This window comes from Rhododendron vialii, chromosome 3a, assembly GCF_030253575.1.
Source record: "Rhododendron vialii isolate Sample 1 chromosome 3a, ASM3025357v1".
NCBI lineage: Eukaryota > Viridiplantae > Streptophyta > Magnoliopsida > Ericales > Ericaceae > Rhododendron > Rhododendron vialii.
Window position 1 is genome coordinate 3,426,660 of NC_080559.1, and position 27,740 is coordinate 3,454,399.

Consider the following 27,740-nt stretch of genomic DNA (forward strand, 5'->3'; position numbering starts at 1 on the left):
AATCTAAAAAGTAAAAAATTATTATCGAAATTCAATTTTTTTTGAATAAAGAAGAAAAAATTGGCTTAGGTTTATTTTTCAACATTCCTAGTCAGGAATCAGTGCATGGGCCAAGTGTAGAAAAATGAATGAAATGACAGGGCATTATTTTTTGTAACCACTTGGGCTGTTAAGTTAGGTTTATTGTAACCTAATTGAGTGGTTTGTTATGTCTATGTATTAGGTTATGACATGGTAAATTTGGAACTGAGTTTATAGAATATTCTGACTTTTGGACGTGGTTATTTATCATGTTGTGACTTTTGGATATGATTCTATATGCATTTTCAGTATCATGGAGAAAAATAAGGCATCTCAGTATTTGTCCACAAGTTGAATATGTAGACAATATCAGTGGTTATGATGCTTCATGGCTGATCATGAAAATGCTGAATTCGATGGCAACTTTATGTAGAAAATTATAACCAAATTTCTTCTCAAGTGCCTCTTTATCAATGGAGAATGGAAGAATGAGCTGTGTTTTGGTTTAGAGATATATTAGGGCAAGAGGGGAATGAGTAACCCTATTCAGCTAAATAAGCCAACAGGCTTATTTTTTTGTTTTTATTCAATTTTTTTTCGTATTTGTTAGTTTTTTGTCATTTTTTTGGGAATTATTGCATTGTCATCATAAGAGGAATCTAAAAAGTAAAAAATTACGATCAAAACTTAATTTTTTTGAATAAAGACAAAAATAAGCCAATAAGCCAATTCTTGACTTTATTCAAAAAAAATTAGATTTCGATCATAATTTTTTACTTTTTAGATTTCTCACGTCATGACGATGTAGTAACCCCAAAAAAATTGACGAAAAACTAACACATATGGAAAAAAATTCAATAAGGATAAAAAAATAAGCCAGTTGGCTTATTTAGTCGAACGAGTCTATTAATTTTAACCCCAAAAAAGGGGGCCATATGATTTTGTTGTTTAAAGGACTAACGGAAGTTAGTAATTGGACCAAATTGAAACAAAATGAAAAGTACAGAGTGTAAATTGAGCCAATTATAATTACAGGGACCAAATTGACATAAATACTTAACTACAGAGACTATTTCAGTTTTTTCCCCTGATTTTTAATAGAAAACTTCTCCGGAAAAAAACAGAAAACTTTTAAAATGAACACCATATTTCCTTTTGAAACTGTAATTACCAGAAAATTATGTTCTGTCACTTCAAAAAGGCCACAAAATTTCCATTTTGTGTCTTGTCACTTCTTAAAAGAAAATCATATTTCCATTTTAAACTGTAATTACTAGAAATAGTGTTGTGTCATTGTAATGCTTGTTTCTATGGTACTTGAAATTTCTCAAATATAAGGGAAAATTTCACGTAGGCCCCTGACCTTTCACACAAATCACACATAAACACCTGACCTTTTTTAAATTTCATATAAACACCTGAACTTTCTAAAAACTCATCAATTCAACACCTGACCTTTCTTAAATTTCATATAGACACCTGAGCTTTCTAAAAACTCATTAATTCAACACCTGACCTTTCTTAAATTTCATATAAACACCTGAACTTTCTAAAAACTCATCAATTCAACATCTGTCCTTCGTCTAAAACAAAACGGAAAAAAAGTTAAGTACTCCAATTTTTATTTGTTTGAACCAGTGCTAAGATCTTATTTTTCTAATCATTATTAATTTTTGACTCTAAAGTTCTCGTTAGTCAGCCATAAGAAAGTCGTAGAATCAAATATCTCTTAGGGCTAACTAACAAAAGCCTTAGAGTTAAAAATTAATTATTACCCTTTAGAATAAAATGATTAGAGAAATAAGATCTTCACATCGGTTCAAACGAATTAAAAATTGGAGCAATTAATTTTTCAACTATGTATAGATCGTTTATATATTAAAAAATAAGGTTAAAAAATTAAGTGCTCTAATTTTCAATCAATTTAAACCGGTATGAAGATCTTATTTCTCTAATTATTTTATCCTAAAAAGTAATAATTAATTTTTGATTCTAAGACTCTCGTTAATTAGTCCTAAGAGATATTTAATTCTACGACTTTCTTAGGGCTGACTAACGAGAACTTTAGAGTCAAAAATTAATTATGATTCTTTAGGATAAAATGATCAAAAAAATAAGATTTTCGCACAGGTTCAAATAAATAAAAAATTTGAGCACTTAACTTTTTTTCCGTTTGGTTTTAGACGAAGAGGTGATGTCAGGTGTTGAATTGATGAGTTTTTAGAAAGCTCAGGTGTTTATATGAAATTTAAGAAAGGTCAGGTGTTGAATTGATGAGTTTTTAGAAAGCTTAGGTGTTTATATGAAATTTAAGAAAGGTCAGGTGTTTATATGTGATTTGTGTGAAAGGTCGGGTGCCTAAGTGAAATTTTCCCCAAATATAATTTGGATTGTGATTTTGGTACTCCAAAAATTGATGGAAGGGCTCCAAAACTGAACTGTGTTAATACACAAAACGACATCGTTTTGGAGCCCCTCTATCAATTTTTGGAGTGCTAAAACAATTTCCATATAATTTCTGGTCTTTGTTAAGAACTTTCAAAAAATTGCTATTGATCTGTTTAAGAATTCTTTACTTTCTCGTTATACTCTGCTGTTCTATCATACGTAAATTTTTTTAATCAATACAACAAGGAAGGGATTTTTTTCAATATAATATTTGCTCCCCAAACAAATCTCAACCCTCCATTCCTACAAATCTAACGGTCTAATTCTATCCCTCTCATAAACTAACTTTTGGATGGCATTTTCGTAAATAGTGTGTCATACAGGGGCTGAGAACAAAAATGACATTTCAGTAAATATCAATCTGATTTAGGGCAATTCTGTAAAAGTGGCAAATGGCATTTTGGTAAAACTATGATTTTGTTTTCAAAATTTTGAAACCTACCCTTTTCTCTCTCTCTCTCTCTCTCTCTCACACACACACACACACACCAAGGATCTATTGAGTTCATGGAGAAGGTCTCCGGTTTGAACGAATCCGAGGAGCTCACCGTGGTGGAGCACAACCTCCTCTCCGTCGCCTATAAGAACATCATCGGCGCACGTCGCGCCTCCTGGAGCATCATTTCCTCCATCGACTAGAAGGAGGAGTCCCGCGGCAACGCCATCCATGTTGCCGCCTCCAGCTCTCCTCGATCTACGAGCTGCTCGACTCCAAGCTCATCCCGTTAGCCACCTCTGACAACTCCAAAAATCACTCTTGGTAAGTTCTACGAACTTATTTTCTCAAGTTTTGTGATTTTTATTGTTACTCTGGCTTCGGAGTTGTGTAGTTCGTGGTTGTGCGAAAGTGCATGGTCGAGATTTTTATGTTACTTGCTCACCACGTGTTCGGTAAAAGTCCACAATGGAAGCAATTCCTGAAATTGACCACATGGTGGTTAGATACAAAGAGATAGTTGATGAGCACATGGTGGTTATATTTTCTTTCGCCCGAAAATTTTGGAATCGAAGGTAATCTGGATTGTGGCTTTCAGTCAATGGCCAATTTGAACCCATACATATACTCTTAGAAAACTACCGCTAAAAAAAAATGCCTTGAAAAATTCATAACTATACCAACACTCTCATGCACGCACAAGCAGGGTAGAATGTTACTTGGAGCCTAAGTAGAACTGGTTGTGAGAAGCTATAGTCATTTTATTTTGCTTTCTACAATTTACTGTGATTAGTAAGTTGTAAACTAAAGTATTGTCCTCGAGTATTAATGTTAGTTCGTTGGCTACAAGTTTCTTCGTTTGTGTACTTTGGTTAGGTTATTCTAACCAGTGTGTGCATACAATTTTCTTCTCTTAGCAAGGACAATGGGAATTAGAATCCTCACGCTTTAGGAAATGAAGAAAGATATGGTGTGGACACCATTGAATAGGTAAGTCAGTTGGTTCATTTGTTTGAGAGGTTTTAGATGTGAAGTTTACTTTTAATTTTTGGTAGTTTGCTTTGGTTTCTTTTACCATTGGCCTTTATTAGTCAAAAGTACAGATTGACACCTTCGAATGTAATCAAGGTCGGCCAAAGGATTTTTAGTGTCCAAAACCTAATAAAAAAAGTGTGCCCTTAAAAGACACAAAGAATAACAAGTTGATTAATAAAAAAAACCAATTTATTGCCTTTTTATTTCATTATGGGTCTTTTATTGGGCATTGGGCCTTTAGACCTAATGAATATTGTGTAATTTATTTTGGGCCTTTAGGTTGAATGAAGTTTTTTTGTTTAGGCCTTTTTTAAAAATCAAATTGGGAAATTTATTTTCTGTTGGGCTAAAAAGACCCCTGCTCAAGTCTAACAGTAAAAATAATAGGAGTGCCTTTAATTTTTAGGTTTTTTGGATGCCCAAGGCCCAGGCCTCTTGAGCCTTGGGGTTGGGCCGGCCCTAAATGTAATTTCCGAAGCTGCGATGGAAAATCGAGTGCCACATTGACTTTCATATACAATCAATCATTACTTCAATTTTTTTTTAAACTTTGAGTGCATCTAGTCCATTTCCTCTTCTCCATTGTCTCCCATCGGCATGGAAGCGAGGTCAAGGAAGGACTAGCAGAACACTCTTCTCTCTCCTCTTTTCCTCTATATTTACTTCTTCTCCTAATCTTTTACGGACACCACCATACCTACTTTGGAATTAATTGGATGTATGAACTGGTGTATGGAAAATTTTCATTTGTGTTGTATTGTGCTTGTGCCTGTTTTGGCTTTGCGTTTGTTTATCAAATTCGCATGATTTTCTCTTTTTCATGTTCATCATTTTTTTTTTTTGGGCCAAACGGAAATTCATGTTCATCATTATATGCACGTTAGATGTCTGATATAATATCCTCACGGATGAGTTTCACTTCGTGCTTGGTATTTCTATTCCAACATACTGGTATGAAGGTAAACAATTGAAAACCCTGTCACTATTTGATCTTATGGACTTGATTTCATGTTTATTCACTATAAATAAACACGTTTTTTAACATTAGCAATGGGATTCAGTTATAGGTTGCAAAATATGTTACAAGCAACTCTTTTTTTATTTCTATCTATTCCTTCCTCCATTTTTCCTTCGCACACACATGGTGAAGAAATTGTATTTATTACATGAAACGAGACTTTAGCAGAATTACAAGAGACTTTATATCTCTCAGCATATCAATATCATTGGAGTTTTTTATACAGGAGAATTTGAGGAGGCATCCGCGTTTAGCGGGGAAGATGAGATGCTTCCAATCTTTGCAACTTTAGGTAGTATTTTGGGCTTCTTTTCCACATTTACTTATTCGTATCATTTCTCTATTCGTCTTTTATGCCTCTTGATCATGCATAAAATGGTTTTTGCTTAGTCGATTGTGATGCTTTATTTAGTTTGTTAAAAGAAAGGATGCTATTTTTCTCCATTGGTGTTGACATGTTGCTTACATGAGATTGGGTGACCCTTTTGTGTTTGGATGTTTTCAACTGTGAAATAGAGTAAATAACAAGGATTAAACACACACACAGGAAAAGAAAAAAAAGAAGTTAATTGCAATCTCTACTTTTAAGAAAGATCGCCCCTCGCTCTTCTATTTCAATTTCGAGTAAGTTTCTCATATATTTTCTCAAGTTCCAACAACAAGAATACAACCATGGCTATTTGTTCATTTCTTTTTCAGATCTTTTTGTCCCCTCCGAGAGTTGATTCTTTGGTGCATTTGTGGCCTTCTTGAAGTTGCATTAGACATAAACAGTTCCATTCTGCTTAAACCAAGTAAGCAATTGGTGCATTTGTGGCCTTCTTGAAGTTGCATTAGACATAAACAGTTTAAGCATGCGGCCTTCTTGAAGTTGCATTAGACATAAACAGTTCCATTCTGCTTAAACCAAGTAAGCAATTGGTGCATTTGTGGCCTTCTTGAAGTTGCATTAGACATAAACAGTTCCATTCTGCTTAAACCAAGTAAGCAACACACACACCCACGCAGAGGAAAATTTTCTGTTCCTAAAATACAAACAGAAGGCGGTGGCTATGCTAGCAGTAGGTGGTGCAGTGCTCTTCAAGCTGGTCCTCAGACCGATTGCTATTGTGGATAGTTGTTTGCTTTTACACAAAGTTGATAAATTTTGGGTGGGAAAAAATTGAAACTTTAAATTGTAGGTGCCATGGAAGAGTTCTCTTATTCCATGGGATGTTTTTCGAGAATATCTGTTTTCTAATAAGTTGCAACCTGTTTGAATTCTTTCCATGTTCTCTAAGTAGCAGTTGGGAAAGATAATGCATGTTCGGTGGTATGATTTTTTAACCATTCATTTGTCCTTTTATTTTGGCTTCAGGTTTTTAAAAGAAAGTAGCAGGAAAGAATTGAGATGAGGACAGTCGAAAATGAAGAAACTATACTTGTCACACATCCCGGAAAAATGCAGGCATGGCTTAATCTTGTTGCTGTTCCAAACTCAATCACAATTTGGTAAGCTATTGCACCTGCTCTCGTCAAATATGGAAGATTAATACTTGGTGCATTTTGCACTTACAAGAAATTACATACACGATTGATGATACACATCAAGTATCTGCTCAAGGTTGGAGAGCGAAATCAATGACCAAAGGTATTATCATCTACTTTGGAAGGAAACGGACAGACGAACTAAAGAATCATTTGCTTCAGTAGAACACTCTAAAAATGTTTGCAAGCTTGATTGTCATCTTCCTTTTTTGGGGAGATATACAGACTAGACCAAAAATGGTGAGATCAGAAACACACTACATTGCCGTCTTGTAAACCATTAAGTTCATAGAATTACCCCTTGTACATAATGACGATACGGGTCATGTATCCAGTTGTTTGAGGTTAATCATGTTAGCAGAGTTTTGTATAAGTTGCTTCACTCATCCAACAGAAACAGCAAGTACGAATGAGATCCTTGGTTGTCTTGACACCATGAAAAAAGTAGCTGCAATTATCATCACCATACGTTTGGTGCTGCAATTGACAGGCCTCTTCATTATTTTGGAGGTTTTTTTTTTTTTCATTTTCAAGATAAACAAAACTTCTATGGCGAGCACTTTTCGGAACTATTTTCAAAAATTTTCAAGTTGTGTACAAGAAAACTACTTTTAGGGAACACCAAAATCATATTTTAGAAGGTTTGAAAACGATGAGTGTTTTCAAACTTTGAAATGTATTTGTTCCTGGCAACATGGAAAACCAAAAAGAAAAAACAAAGACGATATTAAAACATTTGAACTTTTAACTGTCTTTGTTTTTGGCAACATGTAAAATGCAAACGAAAAACGATAACAAAACAAAAAATACTGATATGCCTGATCTGCTTACCCGGGCGCCCATTAGAGAGGAGAATACTACATTTGCTTCAGCAGCATCGTCCATTAATAGCATTCTTCTCTCTGGGTCCAATGCCGTCTCCCATAATTGTGAAGGCATCATTTCTCCCAAAAGTGTGTTCCATTAACTAATGTTCACCCTCTTTTAAGGATGATGAACAAAACTAAATTCAAGGAAAAGAGAACATAAGTGTACTTACACAGAAAGTTAAACGGATCATTAGCAGAAGACTAATATATATAAACATACATGCATAGTAAGAGATGAATGCTCAAATTTAGGAGGCTGCAACAATTTGTGGACAGCCTCAAAAAATTTGTCCCCTGGATGACAAGCACCATAAACCTCACATTATTTAGTACCTAAATATTTCCAAACAGTGGCAGGAATGGCTAAAGATGACAACAACTTACATTTGCATGCCCACAAGGATGGACTCCAAATCAAACGGGAAAATAAAAATGTGTGGATACCCACATGAAATGCATCAACTCTAGAATTCACCCCAAGACAAAAACAAATGCAAGATGAGAATCACACCACGTCCTTTCGGCTAATGCTTTCCCCCTTGGTATGAACAATCCAAACTGATGGTAAAAGCACTGAAAAAGACGACTAATACTTTAACTGATGGGAGTACTTCATTGAGAGTGTTGAAACCGTGTGGGCATTTGAGAGCATCAAGAACATTAAAATGAATCCTACAATAAGGATGATTGTTGCTATCAAATACCACGAAGCTAAAAATTATATTGACTATTCCTTCCCTTTCCCCTTTTTTTCTCTTTGGGAAATCGCATAAATGATTGCACATCATCACCAAAAGAATAAACTTGAATCATGGCACATAATACAAACAGTTGTTTTTTGTTATCTGAAACAAAGAAGATGAAGTCAGGTAATTACTACGAATCTACGGTAAAAATACACACAAGCAACATTCAGAATACGCAGGCGTGCACAGAACATATATGGTATCCTAGCCTATTTCGTTCTAAACCTGATGTACAGAACCCGAAACATCAGATTATTCATCTTACCTTTAAACCTCTGAATGTTATATGATGCATTTGGAGGGAAAGAGCTCTCTTTAGCTGTTTAAGTCATGCCTCGTCATAGCAATAACGTGATTGCTTTCCCCTCTCAACCTGATTAATTAAACATAGAGAACTACAAATAAACTCACTGCATTTAATGGTAGGGCTTTCATTTGGATTCTTGGAGCTCTGAAATTTGAAGACATACCTTGTATAAAGGTGGAACACCAACATAAGTACAGCCCTCATCAAATAAAGCCTTCTGAAAGGAATAGAAAATCCGTTAATCGAAATGCATTTGCATTCCTCAATCGCTTGAAGATCAATTTTGTAGGTTCTTTTCTTTTATGCTCCAGAAATTTGAAATGAGGCTCGTCAATTGTGTGCCCGATATCTAAAGAAAAAAGACAAAAAGTAATGTTCGAATATATCCCCATCTACATCAGCATCAGTCAAAATAATTATCTTATGATAGCGGAGAGCATCTTTTTCAAAATTTTCTCCCTGAAACCAGGAAATTTCAGTCAATGAAACAGGTAAGTGTTGACAGGAAAGAGTGTCAATTATTTTCATATATGACTAGGGAAAGAAAAAGAATATCATGAGATAACCTTTAGCAAAGAATATCATGAGAATCATTGACAGGTGAATGTTGACAGGAAAGAGTGTCAATTATTTTCATATATGACCAGGGAAAGAAAAAGAATATCACGAAATAACCTTCAGTAAAGAATATCCTGAGATAACCTTTGGAGTAAAGGTCCTTTAGTCCAAGACTCCAAGTCCCAGAGCAGGGATAAGATTTTGGAGCTCTTGATTCTTGTACATAGCTGCTTCATCCCTTCTTTCAATATTCAAAACTTTGCCCATTAGAGGAACAACCGCCTGTAGGAAGCCAACAAAATTTCTCTGAATCCATCCTCTTTAAAAGTGAAAAATAGAAGTTTTAGAAGTACAAAGAGAGACATGTCTTGTAAATATCCATGAATGCCAGAGTTTGACCATTATCAAGAGAAAGAGCAAAATGAGTGTTGCTCTTACTGGGCAATGAGTGTACTATTCTCTCTTGGCCTCTTTATAGGGTTATCATCAAAGAGCCATGGAACTTGGTGTGGAACATAAAAAGGGGCACAATATTCTATAATTTGGCAAGTTGGCTGTTGCATGCAGGTGTGGTGGCTCTATAACTGGATGTACAACTCTGTAATCGCTTGCATACATGTGCGAACATGTAGCTTACACAAATGAGGCAGATAGTTTCAAAGAAACATCTAATAACATAATTACTCAAGCAACTGAAATGGGAAGTGGTTTTAGTTTGCTTGTGGATCTGCAGTCCAAGAAAGAGCATTTGAAAGAAGTGTAAAGAGAAAAATTAGACAAATGAAAATCAGAAAATTAAAAAAGGTAGAAAAGAAAAGACAGATGCTTACCACTGCAGAGCCACATCAATTGTGACTCCATCTGCTTCTTTTCTAAAACCCACAATATCATGAAGTGGTTTCTGGATCAAAGAACAGTCAGCAATTATTGAGCAAAAGAGTAATGCGAATATTAAACCAATAGTGGCCGTAGAAAACATAAACACCAGTTATTGGAAAATAGTGCAAAAACCTTTACACAGACATAAGAGCCTTTCTTGTAAAAAAAAACATAAGAGCCTTCAGATATCCAAAGGAGACACTCTTTCTATTCGCTCTAGCCAGGCTTTCATCCGCTTCTACTTCAACCTCCTCCTCCCGAGATATTCCTTGTGTCAATGCAATAGGTCAGAGGGTTCAATCATGGGTTTGGCTTCCTTGATTCAGGTAGGAAAGGAGGGGCTATGAAACATCTAAGTATGATGTAAGTATTAGCCCTGTGATGTGAGCGATGTGAGATGCGACCCGCATTTGAAATCAACCTTTGGGTGCAAAAGGTGTATGATCAGGCTTTAACATAAGGTGTTATGCATTTCATGGGTTTGGCTTCCTGTGATGTGAGATGCGACCAACATTTGAAATCAACCTTTGGGTGCAAGAGGTGGATGATCAGGCTTTAACATAAGATGTTATGCATTTCATTTACGCAAGTCGTAAATCATAGTAGTCAAATTGGCTTTCTAATTAATGTCTAATTTCGGTTTTAGTTCACTTTTTGTAGATTTCTGTTCAACTAAAGTTAGAAGCGAGCTGTAGATTACTGTCAAGGGCTAGACAACCAATTAAGTTTAATAAATTCATGCTCGTTTTTACCACAACATTCCAAGTCATGTTACACTTCCCCTCCCCTTAGCATTTCCGTTAGAAGTAGCACCTCAATTCTTCTGCATTGTTGCACCTACAGACCTCTGTTCTAAGTGTGTAAATCTTAGCCTAGTTTGTCGCAACTTAACTTCAATTGGTTAATACCCTTACCGATACGTGAATGTTTGCAGTTGTAATCCAATCTTTCCTAACTTGCCATTTCTCAACCTCTAAGAAGCACATGTACGGGTACGTCGATATGGAGAGGCCTAAAAATGCAGGTACGGGCATGGCCTGGGGTACGACTATAACAAATGTAATTTCATTGGCCAATGTATTACACATGATGATTACGCTTCAAATGAAGGAAATAGCTAAAAGACATGGGCATTAAGCATCTAATATCAACAACATTTTAATGCCAAACTCAACAAACAAAACATAATATAATGCCATTATACTAAAGGACCTATGGACCAAAATCTTTATTCTACAATCATGCTAAGCATTGTAAGTATTACAAAATATGTCAGAAGGCCCCCTCCACTTAATCCAATCTACCCTCATTCTTATGCCGCATTATTTGCAATCTCTCCATAGTCCATCCTTGTTAATAATAGAACCTAGATAACAAAAATCTGTATGTTTAAGCAGCTCAGGATTGAATCTTGAAGAGTTATGCTATATGAACCGACTGGGGGAGGGAAATCGTACCGACGGCGGGCCGTCTCCGGCCACAGGACGGCCTATCTGAGCCGTCCAAAAATTCTAAAAAAAAAAAACCGATGGGGCCTACGCGGGAATCAAAGGCATCCAAGGTGTGTAGGGTGCTTGATCCGAGCACCCCTTTTTCGTGTATATACACACCTTGGATGCCGTTGATTCCCGCGTGGGCCCCATCGGTTTTTTTTTTTTTAGAATTTTTGAACCGCTCAGATAGGCCGTCCGGTGGCCGGAGACGGCCCGCCGGCGGCCGGAGGTACAATTTCCCTCCCCCCGATCGGTACTTATATCATTTTCGTTGAATCTTTACTTCGTTGTAATTATTGTATATATGTTACTACAGATAAGTTCTACTTATCCTATTTCATTTCTGCCAAAATTTCAAAACCTTTAGACTCCAATGCTTCTCACCAAAATTATAATTTAATCAAGTACCCCAAAAGTTTCATCCCCGAAGACAATATCATCAGCGTACAACATGCACCATGGAACCTCTTCCTAGACATTATGTTTCCATGATTCCCACTGGGCCTACTGAACCAAATTGACACTCAAAATTCTGTATTTCCGGAAAGATGCAAGCCTTGAGATCTAACGGGCTATGCATGATGTAGAAAACAGAGGAAAAAATAGAGGAAGGAAGAAGATAATCTTCATAGAGGAAGGAAGAAGATAATCTTCATACTTCAGTTCAGCTACCAAATAGTGGAAACTTATAAGCTAACCAGTAATAGTTAACAACACTAGTGAGCTGCAAAAATGGTAAATGACAAGTATGGAGGTGCGGAAACTAAAAACGCAGGAAATTGCATACCTTTTCAGTATTTAGCCACCTCACATACTCAACCAGGCCACCAGCCTAGTAGGATTCATCACACTGGCTCTTCTCATGATCTGCATCCTCTTTATTGAGAACAATAGCAAGCTGAAAAGGTGGAGACAAGAGGGATGGTGAACTGTAAAGTTTAAGAACACAAAAGTCACAAGATTTTGCTGACATGTGAAGAAGATGAACTTCATCTAGAAACTTAATGCTAAATGCTATTCTTTGCCCTGATTTGCCCATAGATTTTGAGGAATACAACATTTAAGGAAACACAACCATTACACAGTTTACTCTAAAAGAACTTCAACCTTTTAAAATAATTACTCTGATTCAAAAGAGAAGGGGCAAAAAGGAAATAGTTAGAATTTGGTTCATTAACTTTTCTAAGTACACAAGTATTTTGGGACAACAAAAGGTCAAAAAATGAAACTATTGGAATGGAGGGAGTAAAACCATCTCATACGGGAAAGCCACACCACAATCAGCTATAGTAACTGAAACAAAGAAATTAGAAATGTTTTGCTCATATGTAAGAAGTTGGAAGAAAATTCAGGAGCTGGTTTTAGAATGACTAGCCATCAATCTCCAAATCTCCTACAACATGCCAGGTGGGAAGCGGAATCACACATCAGAAACTATGATGCAGGACAAGTACAACTATGGTACACCCGTATATCATTCTTCAACCTTCTAATTGACACGATCCATAATCACCCATTCACCATCAATTTGATATTTACCCCATTGGCCATTCTCGCATTGTACAATCCTCTAACTTATCAGAAAAGTTATATAATCCTTGCATAATGCATGCGAGCAGTTATACTGCACATAATTTAAGAACGACATGCATTAATCAGATTTCAAAATTCAGAAGTACAAAGCTCCAAAATAAGAAAACCATTTAAACAAGATCTGCGGAAATCCCTGAGGGTTTTTAGTGCAAATTTCAAATCTATAAAGGAAAATGAAAAGTACGAGAAACATGCAAGGATATAATTCAGAAGTGGGAAATATAACAGAATGACAAGCAGGTTCTAATAACTCTACCTCTGGGATTAGAAATGCAACCTTCCCTATGCGTCCTGCTATGGTGTTGTAATCAAACTGAATGCCAGTAGTAAATATGCAGATAGAAGTTCAGTCAGAAAAAGTATATATGCAGTTATCAAAAGCACCAATACGGAAATGGAAACGGATACAGAATGCACAGCACATGGCAATTTCAAAAGAATATATAGGACGCCCGCGTACGGCAAAAGAATGTAATTTAATTCAATATGTATATGTATGGATCTTGTACGAAAAACGACCAAAACTAATGGAAACTTGCCTGTCAAAAAAAAAAGAAACTAAGGGAAACTCAAAGGTGGAAATCTGTTGCAGTGCCAGATCTAGGGCAGTGGAAGAACTTAGGCGGTCGTCGGTCGAAGATATGGGATTTGAAGATCACCTTGCTATATTATGACTTTGTTTGTAAATCCACCCATACATTGTGAAATAATTCAAGACTCTTTGAAATAATTCAAGACTCCTCCCATACATTTTGAAATAATTCAAGACTCCCAACTAAGTTCTATTAGAAGCATCTCCAGCCTTACCCATTTTAAGATTCAAATTTAAAAATGAGAAAAAAACACAAAAATCTCTCTTCAATCTTTGACCCAAACCCTTTCCCATTTTGGGCTTTCCCTAATTTTTTTCCAAATTTGAGACAACTTTTGCCTTGACCCATTTCTCTAACGGCTAGTTAGAGAGAGAGAAAGAGAGAGATGTGTAAAATTTGGATTTGATAGTTAGAAATGTGTCTACCCAAAATAGATTTTTATCCAAAATTTGACTCAAATTGAAGGAAAAATATAAGTGAAGACTGAAGATGCTCTTAAACCCTAGAATATGCCCCGTTTGTGTCCATCATAATGTCTAAACTAAGGACAAGGGTGTCCCAAATGTACAATGCTCTAAGAGTCACCTAGCCGCTAATCGACGCTAGTCGGTCCGCTACCTTCAAGCGAGCAAATAATCAAATTAATCGGTGCATATTATTAGTAATCGCTCGCGCTATTGCTGTGTAAGCCCAACCCGAGCTAATAAGAGAAATAACAGCTGTAACCCAACCCAAAGTTTGCCTGTGGTTTGTTTTTGTTTTTGGGCCAAGTGCTTTGTTTTTTTAAAACAGAAACAGACATTTGCAATTTAATTTTGTCCCGACTAATTATCAAATTGGATTACTGTTCGTCGACTTAGAGCATCCACAATGGAATAAGCAAAATAAAATATCGCTAAAGTTAGTAATATTTGCTCAAAAAAGTATTCACATTGGAATAACTAAACTTAACAACATCTTAACAGTTCATCAAATTTTGACTTTTGAATAATCAAAACTAGCAATCTTTTGCCGATAATCAAATTTAGTAATCTCCACATTTTCTCAATTAAGTACACCCATCATTGCACAAAAATCTTCTCTCTCTCAACAATATTTTCAAAAAATAATTATAAAAAACTATTCTTACTATTCTTTTCAGAAATTTTTTCTAAAAAAAAACGTCTTTATATGAACATTTTTTAAATTTTTTTTTGTAAAAACTGTTTCTTCAATTTTTTTTAAAACTATTTTTTTAAAATTGTATTTACACATAACTATTTTTTTACACATTTTTTTTCATAAACTATTTTTTTTATCCAACTATTTTTAACTTAAACTGTTTTTTTCCTTCCCAAAACTGTTTAATAATCTGTTTTTTTTTCAAGAACAAATATTTTTTTGTAAAAACTGTTTTTAACATAAACTAGTTTTTCAAAAGATTTACGTGAAATAAAGGGAAAAAGTTTGGAGAAAACTCAATGAAGGAAGCAATGGTCCCATTGGTTTTGATTATGATCAAAAAATAACCAATGTGAGACTTGACATTGCTAACTTTAGCAACCTCTAAATGGATAATCAAAATCTGACGTGGTATGTTTTGATTATTCACTGTTGCTTATTCCACTGCGGATGCTCTTATAAATTATAATACACGAAGTTGTTTTAAGGTTCTATTTGGAACCTATGGAAAGAAAAAGAAAAGAAAAATAAGAGAAAAATAGGAGGAAAAAAGTACTAAATTTTTATTTTCTTCACTCTCTCTCTTTCAATCAAACAATAGAAGGGATTTTTTTTTTTTTTTCTTTCCTTTCCTTGAATTCCATATACAAAGAGACTCTCCGGTCCCAACCCCACACTCTTAAGATTCTTTTTCAAACCCGCATTTTAAAATACCCGAAGGAAGTTGTTTTAAAGAAAATTGAAGAATTGAGATATCAAATACACAGATGAGACCTGGATAAAAATAAAAAAATACACAGATGTGGCTACAACCTATCAAGAAAAGATGATGTAAGGTTTTAAATGTGAAACTGCGAAAGAAGATCCAAGGGCCCAAAATGACTCTTCTTTTTTTGATAAAAACGAGGTCGTTTTCAAGATCAAGAGATAAAAAGCAGAGAGAGAGAGAGAGAGAAAACGGCAGAAAATCTCCTGGTTGTCATCTTCTTCAATCCTCGTCACAAGTTCCCAGCTAGTTTCACTTGGAAAAAATCATTCCGTCCCAGCGATTGAACATAGCTCTCTCAAAGGCGACGGGGTGTATCCCTCCCACATCGCACTCTCTCCAAACAAACACAATACCCTGTTTTGTTCGCAAAACCCATTAAAAATTTGAGGGAAAATACACAAGGACGAAGACCTCGGTGTCCCATTCCCTCTTGAAATTCAGTGCTTTATACTAGGAGCCGTTTATAAAACTGGAAACTGAAAGAAAAAAAATTAAGTATTGAATTTTAAATTCTTTAAGCTAAAAAGTGGTTGATAAACATATTAAATGTTGAATTAAAAAATTGATTAATAATTTTAGTTCTTATTCTCTCTTAATTTTACTTATGGCTACAATGTATATGTGGTAATTATGGAGTGGTGATTGTGGTGGTGGTGATGGAGTGAGGTGGTGGCATAATGGTGGCAGTGGCCATGTAATGGTGGCGGTGGAGTTGTGGTGTAATGGTGGCAGTTGGTGTTGGCGATGAAGTGATGGTAGTGCAACGATAGCATTGTGATGGTAGTGAATTAATGGTAATGGTGGCGAAGTCATAGTAGTAAGGGAGTGGTGGTGGTGGTGGTGGTGGTGAGAGTGATTGTGGTGGTTAAATGCAAATATACAAAAATTTAACTAAAATTAAGGCACCGTTCCGGAACAAAAAAAAAAGCCTTTATTTTTTAAGAAGGCAATTTTAAGTTAAAAATTTACGAATTTATTGAAATCTAAAAATATGCAATATGGATCTTGTTTGGAAGATCTCGATGAAATCTTTTATACGATGCAAAAAAAATTAAAAAATTATTTTTTATTTACTTTATTTTTGAGTTTGAAAATGTGAAATAAACTGTTTATTTTTTAAGAAGATTTCTAGAACGGGGCCTAAGTAGCTCAAAGCTACCTAAATTTTTTCAACTTTTTAGCATATATTTTAATAGGTATTAATTTGTTAAGCAATATAAAATGTTGTTATTAAATCTACTGAATTACTTATTACTTAATTGATTAATACCTTTTTTGGAACACTTTTTGAAAAGTATTTTTCAAAAGATTCCCTTTTCGGTGGTGCAATGGCTCAGAACTTGCAGCAAAGTAAAATAAGGCTTAATAAGGGTCCTCAACAACTTTAATCTAAATAAAAGACTAAAGTACAAATGCAGCCAGCATCGTCAGTGTCGCTCTAGACTCTAAAACTAGAAGACAAATCCGTCTCAAGATGTTCGGACACTGCAAGAATCCTCATAATTCTTTTCGAAGGTGTATCCCTACTTGAAACAAATGAGGCTAAAGGATGTCAAAAAGAATCCTAAACCTTTGGCTATTCCGCTGTTTGAAGTTGGAACAACTCGGTATGAATCTCATGATATTATAACCAGAATGGCATGAGCGGCACGGCGCTGTTAGTCGGGCGGTGTAAGTGACGATGTACTTGTTACCTGACTGGTATAAGCAACATGACATTCTCTCCGTTGTTCTTCGTTTTCTGTTTGAAACCTCAATCGGGTATATAGACAAGGGTATAGAAAGCTTTTGACTTCCTAAAGTCCCATTGTTCGAAGGATTTGAAAGCTTGAAAACGTGATACACGACTCCTCATCGGCCAAAACAGTGTCCTAATAAGCTTAAGACAGACTCGAAAGATCGAGAACCTAAAAGCCGCCCTAAACATGCTCCTACACAAGACGAAATGTATGTACAGTGCATGGGGATAGGGAAATCAGTAACACGTAGACAGTATATGGGGTTAGATGCAAATAGATCTTACCCTGTAGGTACCTGTCCTAGTTTGGAGAGTTTTAGTGCTTTGTACATGCAAAGGCCAGTTTAGGTTCGTAACAGGTTCCTCGGACTAAGGCCAAAGATATACCTTCTGTTGCCCGCGTAACTGCAAAGCAACAATCGAACGGCGGAATGACCTATCATCGTCGAAGGTTGTTGGGCATTTGGGGTCCCCGGGCTCCGGTAAACCGTGCCAGATTTCCAAAATGCTCCAATGAGGATAGATGTACAGTGCATGGGGATAGGGAAATCAGTAACACGTAGACAGTATATGGGGTTAGATGCAAATAGATCTTACCCTGTAGGTACCTGTCCTAGTTTGGAGAGTTTTAGTGCTTTGTACATGCAAAGGCCAGTTTAGGTTCGTAACAGGTTCCTCGGACTAAGGCCAAAGATATACCTTCTGTTGCCCGCGTAACTGCAAAGCAACAATCGAACGGCGGAATGACCTATCATCGTCGAAGGTTGTTGGGCATTTGGGGTCCCCGGGCTCCGGTAAACCGTGCCAGATTTCCAAAATGCTCCAATGAGGTTTATCACATATCAATGCAAATGAGAAAGATGCCAAAAATTGATTAAGAAGAAGAAGAATCACAAGATTGCAAAAATGCCTTTTCAAATTTGGCTCATTTTATGTAGTCCATCTTTAGAAAAAACTACGCAAGTGAACAATTGAAAAAGTCCCAGATCAGATTGGCCAGACACGGGGTCCTGTTAAATCACCATTCCAACCTTCGGCAATGCGAAGCTCACCATTTTGGTAGACTTTTAAGGAATTGTTCGCAAACGTATTAAACTCTAAGTATAGATTAATATTGGTTCGATTATCCCCAGCAGAGTCGCCACTGTGGGCAGCATGCCCTTGGGAAGGATTCTGTTCCTTTTCCAAAGCCAGGGCCCGTTTAACCGAGGAAGCACGAGCGGAGAGGCAAGCGCTCGGAATACAAAGTCGCCACTCGGGTTTGAAGGTCCGACACCCAAGGAACCGTATTTCGAAGCACCTGCCGCATTATTTGATTTGAAAAAGTGAAGGAACCAATCCGTCAAAACCATATCTGGGTTCAGAAGCCAGGTTACGAGAGGAGAATGGTTTTAAGGCACCCCTCTCGCCCAATCCGGAGATTGGTCTCTACTTAGGCGTTTTGTGAAAATATTGTGATTCTTTATTTTTTTTAAATCGATTTTTAGCCAACTAGGGCGGAGAAACAGTTAATCGGGGATTAAAACTGTAACAATTTGCAGGATGTGATCAAAATAGCATGGATGGATGAAATGTTTGAAAAATAAATGGGATAAAACCCAACACCGTGATTAAATGTCAAAATAGTGCTTTATATGGATTCGACGTGCACAGTGACCAACTTGCATGCATGGATCTACGTACATGCAAGCTGACAGGCGCGCCAAAGCCATACACACGCTCGTGTGTTGTCATTTTTTCACAGGTTGAATCTTCTCCCCTTTTGGGCTCTGGAAGGACCAGTGCTCACCCAGTGGGCAAACCAAACAGTTTATATGTACTGAAAGTAAGTAATAATTACAAACAGAATAAATGGAATTAAAACACAACCCCTAAACAGTGGGGGTATTAAAACAAAGGCCAAGGGCCAAGTTGCCCATGCAAAGGCAGTCTCTGGAAATGAACTGACTAGTGCGCGTGGGTCAATGACAGACGCGCGTGGGTCATGACTGGACTTTCAGGAATTGCTTTTGCATGCCTGGGCTCTGAGACATGTTCAGAAGCAACTTAGGGGCCTTCCAAAGTAAATGATTAGGCAGTCTAAGCTAGACTATGGATTTTAACATGCAAAAACAGTGAATTAGTTTTAAACATGCTTCACAGTGAACTTTAATACAATATAAACCATAAATAACTAACATCCCAACCCCACGTGGACCATCACGTGCAGCCTTTGACAGGCTCGCATACATGTGGGTCTAGCGCGCGCGGGTGTGCCAATGCATGATTTCTTGTAACTCTGCTGACTTTAGGGCCAAAACTGGTATTGATTACCAGCCTTGGCCCTGCCAGTCCCCCTCAGGGATCAAACAGTAAGTAGACAGTAAAGGTTATACCTTTGCTTGAGTGGTTTGGAAGATGGATTGAATAAGGTGGTGTAGCTTGTGAAATGAGTGTATGAAAATGGCAAGAGTGAGGAAGTGTCAAGAGTATTTGGGATTGTGTAGCCTTTTTTGCTTGAATTTTGGTAACCTTTGACTTGGAAGTGCAATGGGGTATTTATAGAAGGTGGGAGAGAGCTAGGTACGCAAACAAGGCCAAGCAACCAGCCAACAAGGCTGGTTGGCCTTACTTGGTGAAGAAACAAGCCAACAAGGTAATGGGAGTGGTTGTGAGGGTGGTGCAACCCATGCACCTACAACAGTTGTGCTGGCAACGAAAACGGGGTTCTACAGCCCTGTAGACCCCTGATGATTACAAAATTCAGCTGGAAAAAAGTGATGGGGACAGGTGTTGACCTGCGCGCATGAGAGTGGGACAGGCGCGCATGTGTGCTATCACTCGTGCGCTGGTCAACAATCAGTGCTTTGACTTTGACCAACACCTGGCAAATGGACACACACGCGTGTATGTGACACCAACGCACGCTAGTCAAACCTTGGCTAGGGTTTTGACTGAGGTTTTGGGGTTCAAAAGGTTCAAGTGGGTTCCACTCATTCCAAGTTCAATCCTTTCCATTCTCAAGATTGTTTTTGATCCGGTTCATCATATGGGAAAAAAGAAACTAAAAAATGAAGTAAAACAATTGGGAGATCCAGATTGGGGTGTCTACGCAGTCCCTACGTCCTGCGTCGACGTCTCGGCTCTAACTCCGATGGACATGTGGGCCTTTCCCAGGGCGTTGGCTCCACCGGAGGCTAGGTTGTGGTCTCTGAGAGGGCTGAGCCCGAGAGTAGTTTCACTGGGATGTGGATCTTCAACTTCCACCATAGCTGTCTCAGGAAGCTTGAACGGAGTTCTTGGAGGGGAAGGGAATGAACGATTGAGAAGGCGGTTAGATCCCCAGCGGAGTCGCCAATTGTAAGGGTTCGATTTATCGGGATCTTGACCGCGGTTCTGGCTAGGTTCCTTCTTCCGCAGCTCCGCACTCTCCACTACTGGACCTACAACAAGTTACTAGGGCTGGAATACCCTAGTGACCCTCCGACGATCAAGTTAGATCTCAGGGGAAGTGTGTAGGTTTAAGGTTAGGGTCGAATGGCATACCTCTTCTAGGTGAGTATCCCTTTGTATTTATAGACCTAGGTTTACTTGGCTTCCAAGCTAGCTCGTGGAGGGCACGCTTAGGTAACCGCCTCGGGTGACGTCATATATGACGAAAGGAAAGAAGCGGTTACGGGGCACATGGTTAGACCTGATCCCAATGATTACACCTGCTGCACAATCCTCGTGGGACCCATCTGGCGTAACTGCTTCTCTTAGGTGGCTTTGGGAGCACCGGAACAGATACAATGTTGTTGATAGATCCGAAGCGACCAGCGGCTTATTCCCAAACACTCAACCGAACAGTGTACCGAGGGCAGCTGGTACCAAGCTGCGGACTGGTCCTTCTTCAAATGTCGGTTCACACCATTTGGCCATGTTACCGAGCTGGTAACCGAGGCCACCACAAAATCGGCTAAAGAAAACAAGAGTCTACAAGGTTTCACCGCCCTATATTCACATCAAAACAACACTATACACACATCAAAAGAGATAACCAAAAAGACTTCGGCTTCGGAGTAAAGCCAAGTCCATTTACGGCTGCTCAACTGAAAAGAGTATGTTTTTAAAAAAAAAAATCCCTAACTGTTTTACAAATTAGGCCTAGGATGACTTAGACGCACTACCTAGTCATTGACTTTTTAAACTCACGGGTTTGGATCATGACACCGTATTTCAAGACTTCATTGGATGTGAAATAGCAAGCGAATCAAATGCGAAATCGATGGCACTTGTTCCAATTCACCTCTCGATATCGACAGGTGATAATTTTTATGGTGCAAACATTGCCCCCAACTCTGAAAGAATGAATAATTCAAATTCTGGAAGAGTTGGGATTAATGTTATACCAATAAGGGCTAATACATGGCAATTATTTAATCAATCACCAATTTTTATACTCCATTTTTTGACAGGGTTTTTTGGCCCATAAAACATGATTTTATGATTAAAGCCAATAATACAAGAACCGTGCTTCGACAGTGTAAGCAATATTTGTCGGCAAAGCCCTGTACACTATCGACACAAGTGTATGACGTATGTGCAAAATCGACAGGAACATGGCTTAGTAGTGACAGGAACATGGCATATTAGTGAGTGACAGAAACATGCTGTTATCGATATGAACAATTGGCCATTTGTCTCCAATCAAAGCCATACAAATGGCTCTGGAAATTCAATAGGGACGCTTAACAAATACAAAAATCTTCAACCGTCGAGCAAAGGAACATTTTCACCAGCATTACTTGGCAAAAACACAAACACTATACTCAACACTGGGCAAATAATGTTGCCCAAAAATTCATATTGAACAAATAATTGTTCATAACTCACAGCCATAATTGGCTTGAACTCATACTCCATGGTTAAGTTTTCATCATTCTTAACCAGTATAGATGGAGCAGAGGGATCATTTTCTACTTCGACCATCCATGGTTTAAATTAAAAAACTCTAGTCAAATTATTTTCATGACTCAACTTGCTTTGAGTTTTAAATTTTTAAGCCAAGTTTTATGGTTGGCTCTTCTAACAATGAATTTTTGTCCCCCAAATTCATTGTCGGCAATAAAATGAAATCAAAACAGCTGTCAACTTAAAGTTACGGAATTGTTCAAACCAAGGGCATTATTGAATCGAAATAGGCACCCAGTTGCCTTATCAACCCATTTTTAAATTCCTTTGGACAAGCCCCATTGTCTAAAAAAAGGATGCATCCGCCTGGTCTCAAAATGCGTCGTGCAAACTCCTAACTCCTAAACTCTGAAACGCTTCTAAGTTTGCTTTCATTTATCGATGAAAACAGGTTCCTCACATTCGGAAACAACTTCGTGGTTGGTGTTTCCTAGAGAGCATGGGAAAATTATAACACAATTTCCCAGAGTAGTTTGTCAAACAAGTTGAAACAAATAACAAATCAGTATCTCGCGAAAATTCCGTGTGGTTTGTTTTGCAGCCAGGGAAACCCAGCAGGGCATGCGGTTCATCTTTGTGAAATAAAAATGCAGAATTGTGTGTTTTGTTGCCACAGAAACTTTAACATAATAACGTTTCCAAACTCACATATTCGGGGAATTTGAAAGAGATACTGTGCCAGCAACCCAATTAAGTTCAAACCTAAACCAAATTCAAGACGAGAAGTTGAATTTAATTTCCACTTAGGAGGCAAAGACATCTTAAAATTGGAGGAAAACAAAAACCTTGTAAGAAAAACTTCACGACTTCAGCTTCTCAAAATTCGTTCTTCCAATAATTTTAACTGTATGAAACAAATATCTGCTAAAGATTGGGCCGTGGAACGGCACGATTACAAGTGCTATTTGCGCCACAAATTTCACCATGATTCCAAGATCCACACAAATACTTTTAGCATGCAAAGGTAAAATATCAGCAAATAATACATTAATACAATGTCAATTCACTGCTACCCAGACAACAAATGATAGCTACATAAGTTAAGTATCATGTCTCCTCAAACCATATAATTACATGATGTTCTTAGATAAACTCGGAAAAATAAAAGAAAGATAGAAAGGAGACTGCCTAATCGATCCAAGCTTCGTTACCACTATCAAGCAAGCTCTCCAACTCGACTCAAACCAGCACTACAAGATTAACTGCGTGCTATTCCCCAAGACCAACCGTATATTAAGAGCGAGTAGATTGTTTTTTCCTGCAAGATTCAGAAAAATTCAAAAGCTCTGACGATAAACATAAAAGTTTAAATGTCAGCAAAGCTTTAAAAAGTGAAATAACCCGTCAATTCATGTTTCTCTGCAATTGCCTCAATCTTGATCTTGCTAAGGGCAACTTTTTTTTGTTGCAAGTAATTGGAACTAAAATGGAAGTGTACTTATCTGAGCAGCTTTTTCCTTCACAATTCATCTAACCTGTACGAACTCATGGGTAGAGACACAAAAACCACCAAACTAGAACAGTTTTCACATTGAGGTGCATAATTTTGTCCATTTCTCATAACCTATTAATATAGGGCCTCATCTTATTAAAGAGCTGCAGTTTGACACATATTGATCCGTGCTTGTTGATGTTCTAAAAGAGGAGGAACCAGGTAGGTAGACAAGGCGTGTTGTAGGAAAACGGCACATGTGTGTTTGCCTGGTAGTTCATCTAGATTGTGAAGTCATGAATTGAAAACATGGAGGATTACAAAACAAACCCCAAGATACAATAACCGGAGATGGATAAGTTCGTACATTTACAAACATCATTCTTCTTTCTTCTTGGGGAGCTTCAAAATACACTCCCCTCAAATTTCTCTTCAAACCCATGCAAGCATAAAAATATTCGTACGTATGTGTAAATTGTGTGCACAGATATATAGTCATTTATACGGCTACACGGATACATACACAATGAGGTCATTAGAACGTGGAAACTGCTTAGGACACTTAGAGATATTCAATGAAAGGAGGAATGAAAAACACACAGGCCACAAGCTAATTGCTTTACAAATTACCCTCCAGTTGCAAGTCAGGCAAAGGCTTCTTCCCTCCTTCCCCCTGGCCAGCTGAGGTTGCCCAAACAAATGTCCTTTTGTTAAGTTACTCTATCCCTTTCTCCCGCATCTAGTACTTTAAGTAATGGTTTCGTACAAGCAGTACAAGACCAACCTGCTTCCAACTCATTTTAATCTACAAAAAGGTAACTTCACATACAACCCAAAGGCATCAGCAAATTAATTTTTTAGTCTACCACGTTTAGGCAATTGAATCTACTGCTCTTTGCCAAATTAGCATCAGGGTGTGAACAATCTAGTTGAGAATATAACAACCTAATACAATTCCATATCCAGGGCTGCGGCACTTAGCAAAAAACCATTGTTGTGTAAGATCGTTTCGAACCCCTATAAGACGTATTGGAGTTGGTCCTTTACCAGATTAACTAGACAAATTAGGTCGACTAGCTCCACAACAAAGAGCATGGACCAGACCCACAAAAACTATAGCAGATAGCTTGCCCACTGGTGTTCAAGAAATAAGGGCATCTACTGCAGCAAGACCTGTGGAATTCTGGTTCTTGATCATCGAAAGCAATCTTTACTGACACAAGGATCTCCTCGAAGATAAAATATAGGACAAAAACTGAAGCAAAATAAGACCATAGATCTTCAACACATAGAAAACAAACTACATATCATTAAGACTGTTTACCACTAAACTCTTTTCCTAATCACATTTAAAAGTACTTGCTGGGAGGATCAGACTCCATAACTACTCATTACGCAACAGATGGTTATCATGCTCAATCCCTCAAAATGTCATCCGCAGTTCTGGTTCATATCTAGATATTAATTAAGCAGTATTCTCAAGCATATTCCCTTGCATAGTGACAACTCGTTATCACTCTAAGATCTACCCCCGTCAATTCCAACATTAAAGCAGGCAACCTAACTGATAACTAAAAAAGAATAGGATAAATAGTTAAGGAGTCAAATGGGCTTTTGGGGATATACTCTCGACCAAATACAAATAGAAATAGAAGACAAAAACACTCACTATCCACGCTCCGAGGGGCAAAAATAAAGGTTAAGGTGATATTGTAAGAATGAAATAAATATGGTTCCAAAGGAAATAGAAAACAAAATAAAAAAAATTGACAGAAAATAGCAATGGGATAAAGCAATTAATTGAAACCAAAAGAAAGGGAAGGGGTTCGAAGCAACTTACATAACGAAGCTACCAACTGCGGCATAGGTTGTATTGTAGTTTTCGACCCCAGGGGCAAACAAAGAGCTGCGGAGTCCTTCAGCACCAAATACTTGTATCTCTCCAATAACCTCGCTGTAATCATGCATTCGGACACCCGGTGGGAGCAAGGGCAACAATCTTTGACCCAGCCAATAATTTGATTCGCCAAAAGAGACCTTATCCGTGCACTTTTTGACAAGGTGAAACACGGTAGCAGAAACGTATGCCTTCCCTTTCATGAAGCCCTCCTCATCGTTGCCAAATTTGAGAAGACAAACCAAGCCATTCCCCATGTCAAGGAGATGGTAATAAATGCCATAGGCTAGAGGTGGCTCGTGAGTAAAACGGATAGTCTCGAGGCCTTCGACCTCTTTCCCTACCAATCTAAAATCTGCTGTGAGATTGAAAGTACTAATGGGGGACATACGGCAGGGAGAAGTACCAAGGGCAGCCCACACAGAGTCAGATATCGGCATGACTGTCTTCCCAAAGGGCAAACGGTTATTACGCCCGTTGTAGACCTTCAAAGACGTCCATCCGCGTTTGTAGACATCAAAAACGTTCACTTGGTCCTTTTTGGTGGTGAAGAAAAAAATCTGATGGGCCACAACAGCATAGGAGAGAATCCTGCCTGCACCGTTAATCTCATGGCTCCCATGGTTACTAGAGCGGCAATAGAAAGGAGGTCTGGGCAAGGAAGACCACTTTCCCTCACCCTCATTACCCAGTGGGTCGAAAACCTCGAATAATGGCTCCTCCTCACAGTAGCAAGTATAGAAACTAGGAATATCTGAAATGACGTATACCATCCCATTCACGTGAATTGCCCGCGGTAACCTCTTACCACCTTCCATAGGAGGTGCCACCGATAAAGATGAAGGGGCGGAAATGGCAGCTGCAGTATCAAAGAAATACACATTTTTTGAGATGCGTTGAGTATTGCTGCCATCCTGGAGAACGAAATCGACTTCACCGTGAAGTCCGACTTCACCCCCGAGCAGATAGATCCTAGAGCCCAGGGCGAAAGAGCCCATAGAGCCGGGATATTTCTCACGAGGCAGTTCAAATACAGTAGTTAAATTTGGTATCCTAGTCGAATCGTTTCCCTTATCATCATCATTACCGATAGCACTAGTATGAAGCTTGTACATCACATATCTAACAGGACCACTGTGGAGATTGTAAAGCAGATATACCTCAGAATCGTCGAAATCAAACCTTGTTCTTTTCCATGATGGTGATGAAGAACCCACAAAATCCCTCTTCATCGACATCGGAAGTGAAATCGAGCGAAAACGGAGGGAGATATATTGGTACTGTATTGAAAACGATTTGATCTTTTGTCATGAAAGAAAACCCTAGGAATTGGGTTTTTATCCTTATACTACATACAAGGGAAAATTACGAAGAATAGCCCTGTCCTTTTTCAAAATTGCAGTATCCCACCTGTCCTTTGGTCGATGACAATTAGACACCTGAACTTTTAACTCCATTAGTAATTAAGCCATCGACGTAACTAACACATGGAATCCGTTGACGGGGATTTGGGTAATAACCATAGTTTTGAATACCGTTTCGGACAGGGTATCGGTTTTTCTACTGGTACGGTACGTACCGGTACCGGTCAGGTACCGAGTACCGTTTCGGATTTACCACAACTACAATATATATAATAATTATATATAATTATAATTCAAAAAAATCATCCATATCATACAATTTATCATAAAATATCTCTACTAGAAATTCTCTAGTCCCACATTACTTAGTTACAAAACTCTTTTCCACTTTAAATGACTTTGCACCCTAGTGATCTTGTGAATGAGAACCCAATAAGAGGTCTCGCGCGCTCGGGAAAATGTGCCGTGGCCGAAGGCAATTTGAAAAAACTGATTCAGAAACCAATTAACCGGGTGCGCGCAGGGGGGGTGCAAATCCGAGATTTAAGCCTCGCGCACGTACTATGGTTAAGCCCACGTTTTGCTAAAATTCTGAAACCGGCAACTTTTTTTTTATTTTTTTATTTTTTTCTTAAGTCCAGAGAACCAAAAAAAAAGAACAAAAACATTTTTTTAAACGTATGAAGCACTAGTATGAATTTGGTATCCTAGTCGAATCGTTTCCCTTATCATCATCATTACCGATAGCACTAGTATGAAGCTTGTACATCACATATCTAACAGGACCACTGTGGAGATTGTAAAGCAGATATACCTTAGAATCGTCGAAATCAAACCTTGTTCTTTTCCATGATGGTGATGAAGAACCCACAAAATCCCTCTTCATCGACATCGGAAGTGAAATCGAGCGAAAACGGAGGGAGA

At 37.9% G+C, this 27,740-nt stretch overlaps 1 protein-coding gene across 3 annotated transcripts; it reads right to left on the reverse strand.

Moving 5' to 3' along the window:
* Positions 1-9,791: 9,791 nt before the first annotated feature.
* LOC131319216 (uncharacterized) lies at positions 9,792-26,769 on the reverse strand. 3 transcript variants are annotated; one of them, XM_058349377.1, is made up of 3 exons: positions 25,396-26,758; positions 12,125-12,235; positions 9,792-9,866 (listed from the first exon to the last, which is right to left on the reverse strand). In XM_058349377.1, the coding sequence occupies exons 1-2, from the start codon at positions 26,688-26,690 to the stop codon at positions 12,145-12,147; spliced, it is 1,386 nt and encodes a 461-aa protein (XP_058205360.1). In that variant the 5' UTR covers positions 26,691-26,758; the 3' UTR covers positions 9,792-9,866; positions 12,125-12,144. The 3 variants fall into 3 exon arrangements, with proteins under 3 accessions (XP_058205360.1, XP_058205361.1, XP_058205359.1); XM_058349378.1 differs by lacking the exons at positions 9,792-9,866; positions 12,125-12,235 and adding an exon at positions 23,073-23,381 and having other exon boundaries at positions 25,396-26,769; XM_058349376.1 differs by lacking the exons at positions 9,792-9,866; positions 12,125-12,235 and adding an exon at positions 23,438-24,228.
* Positions 26,770-27,740: the final 971 nt, after the last annotated feature.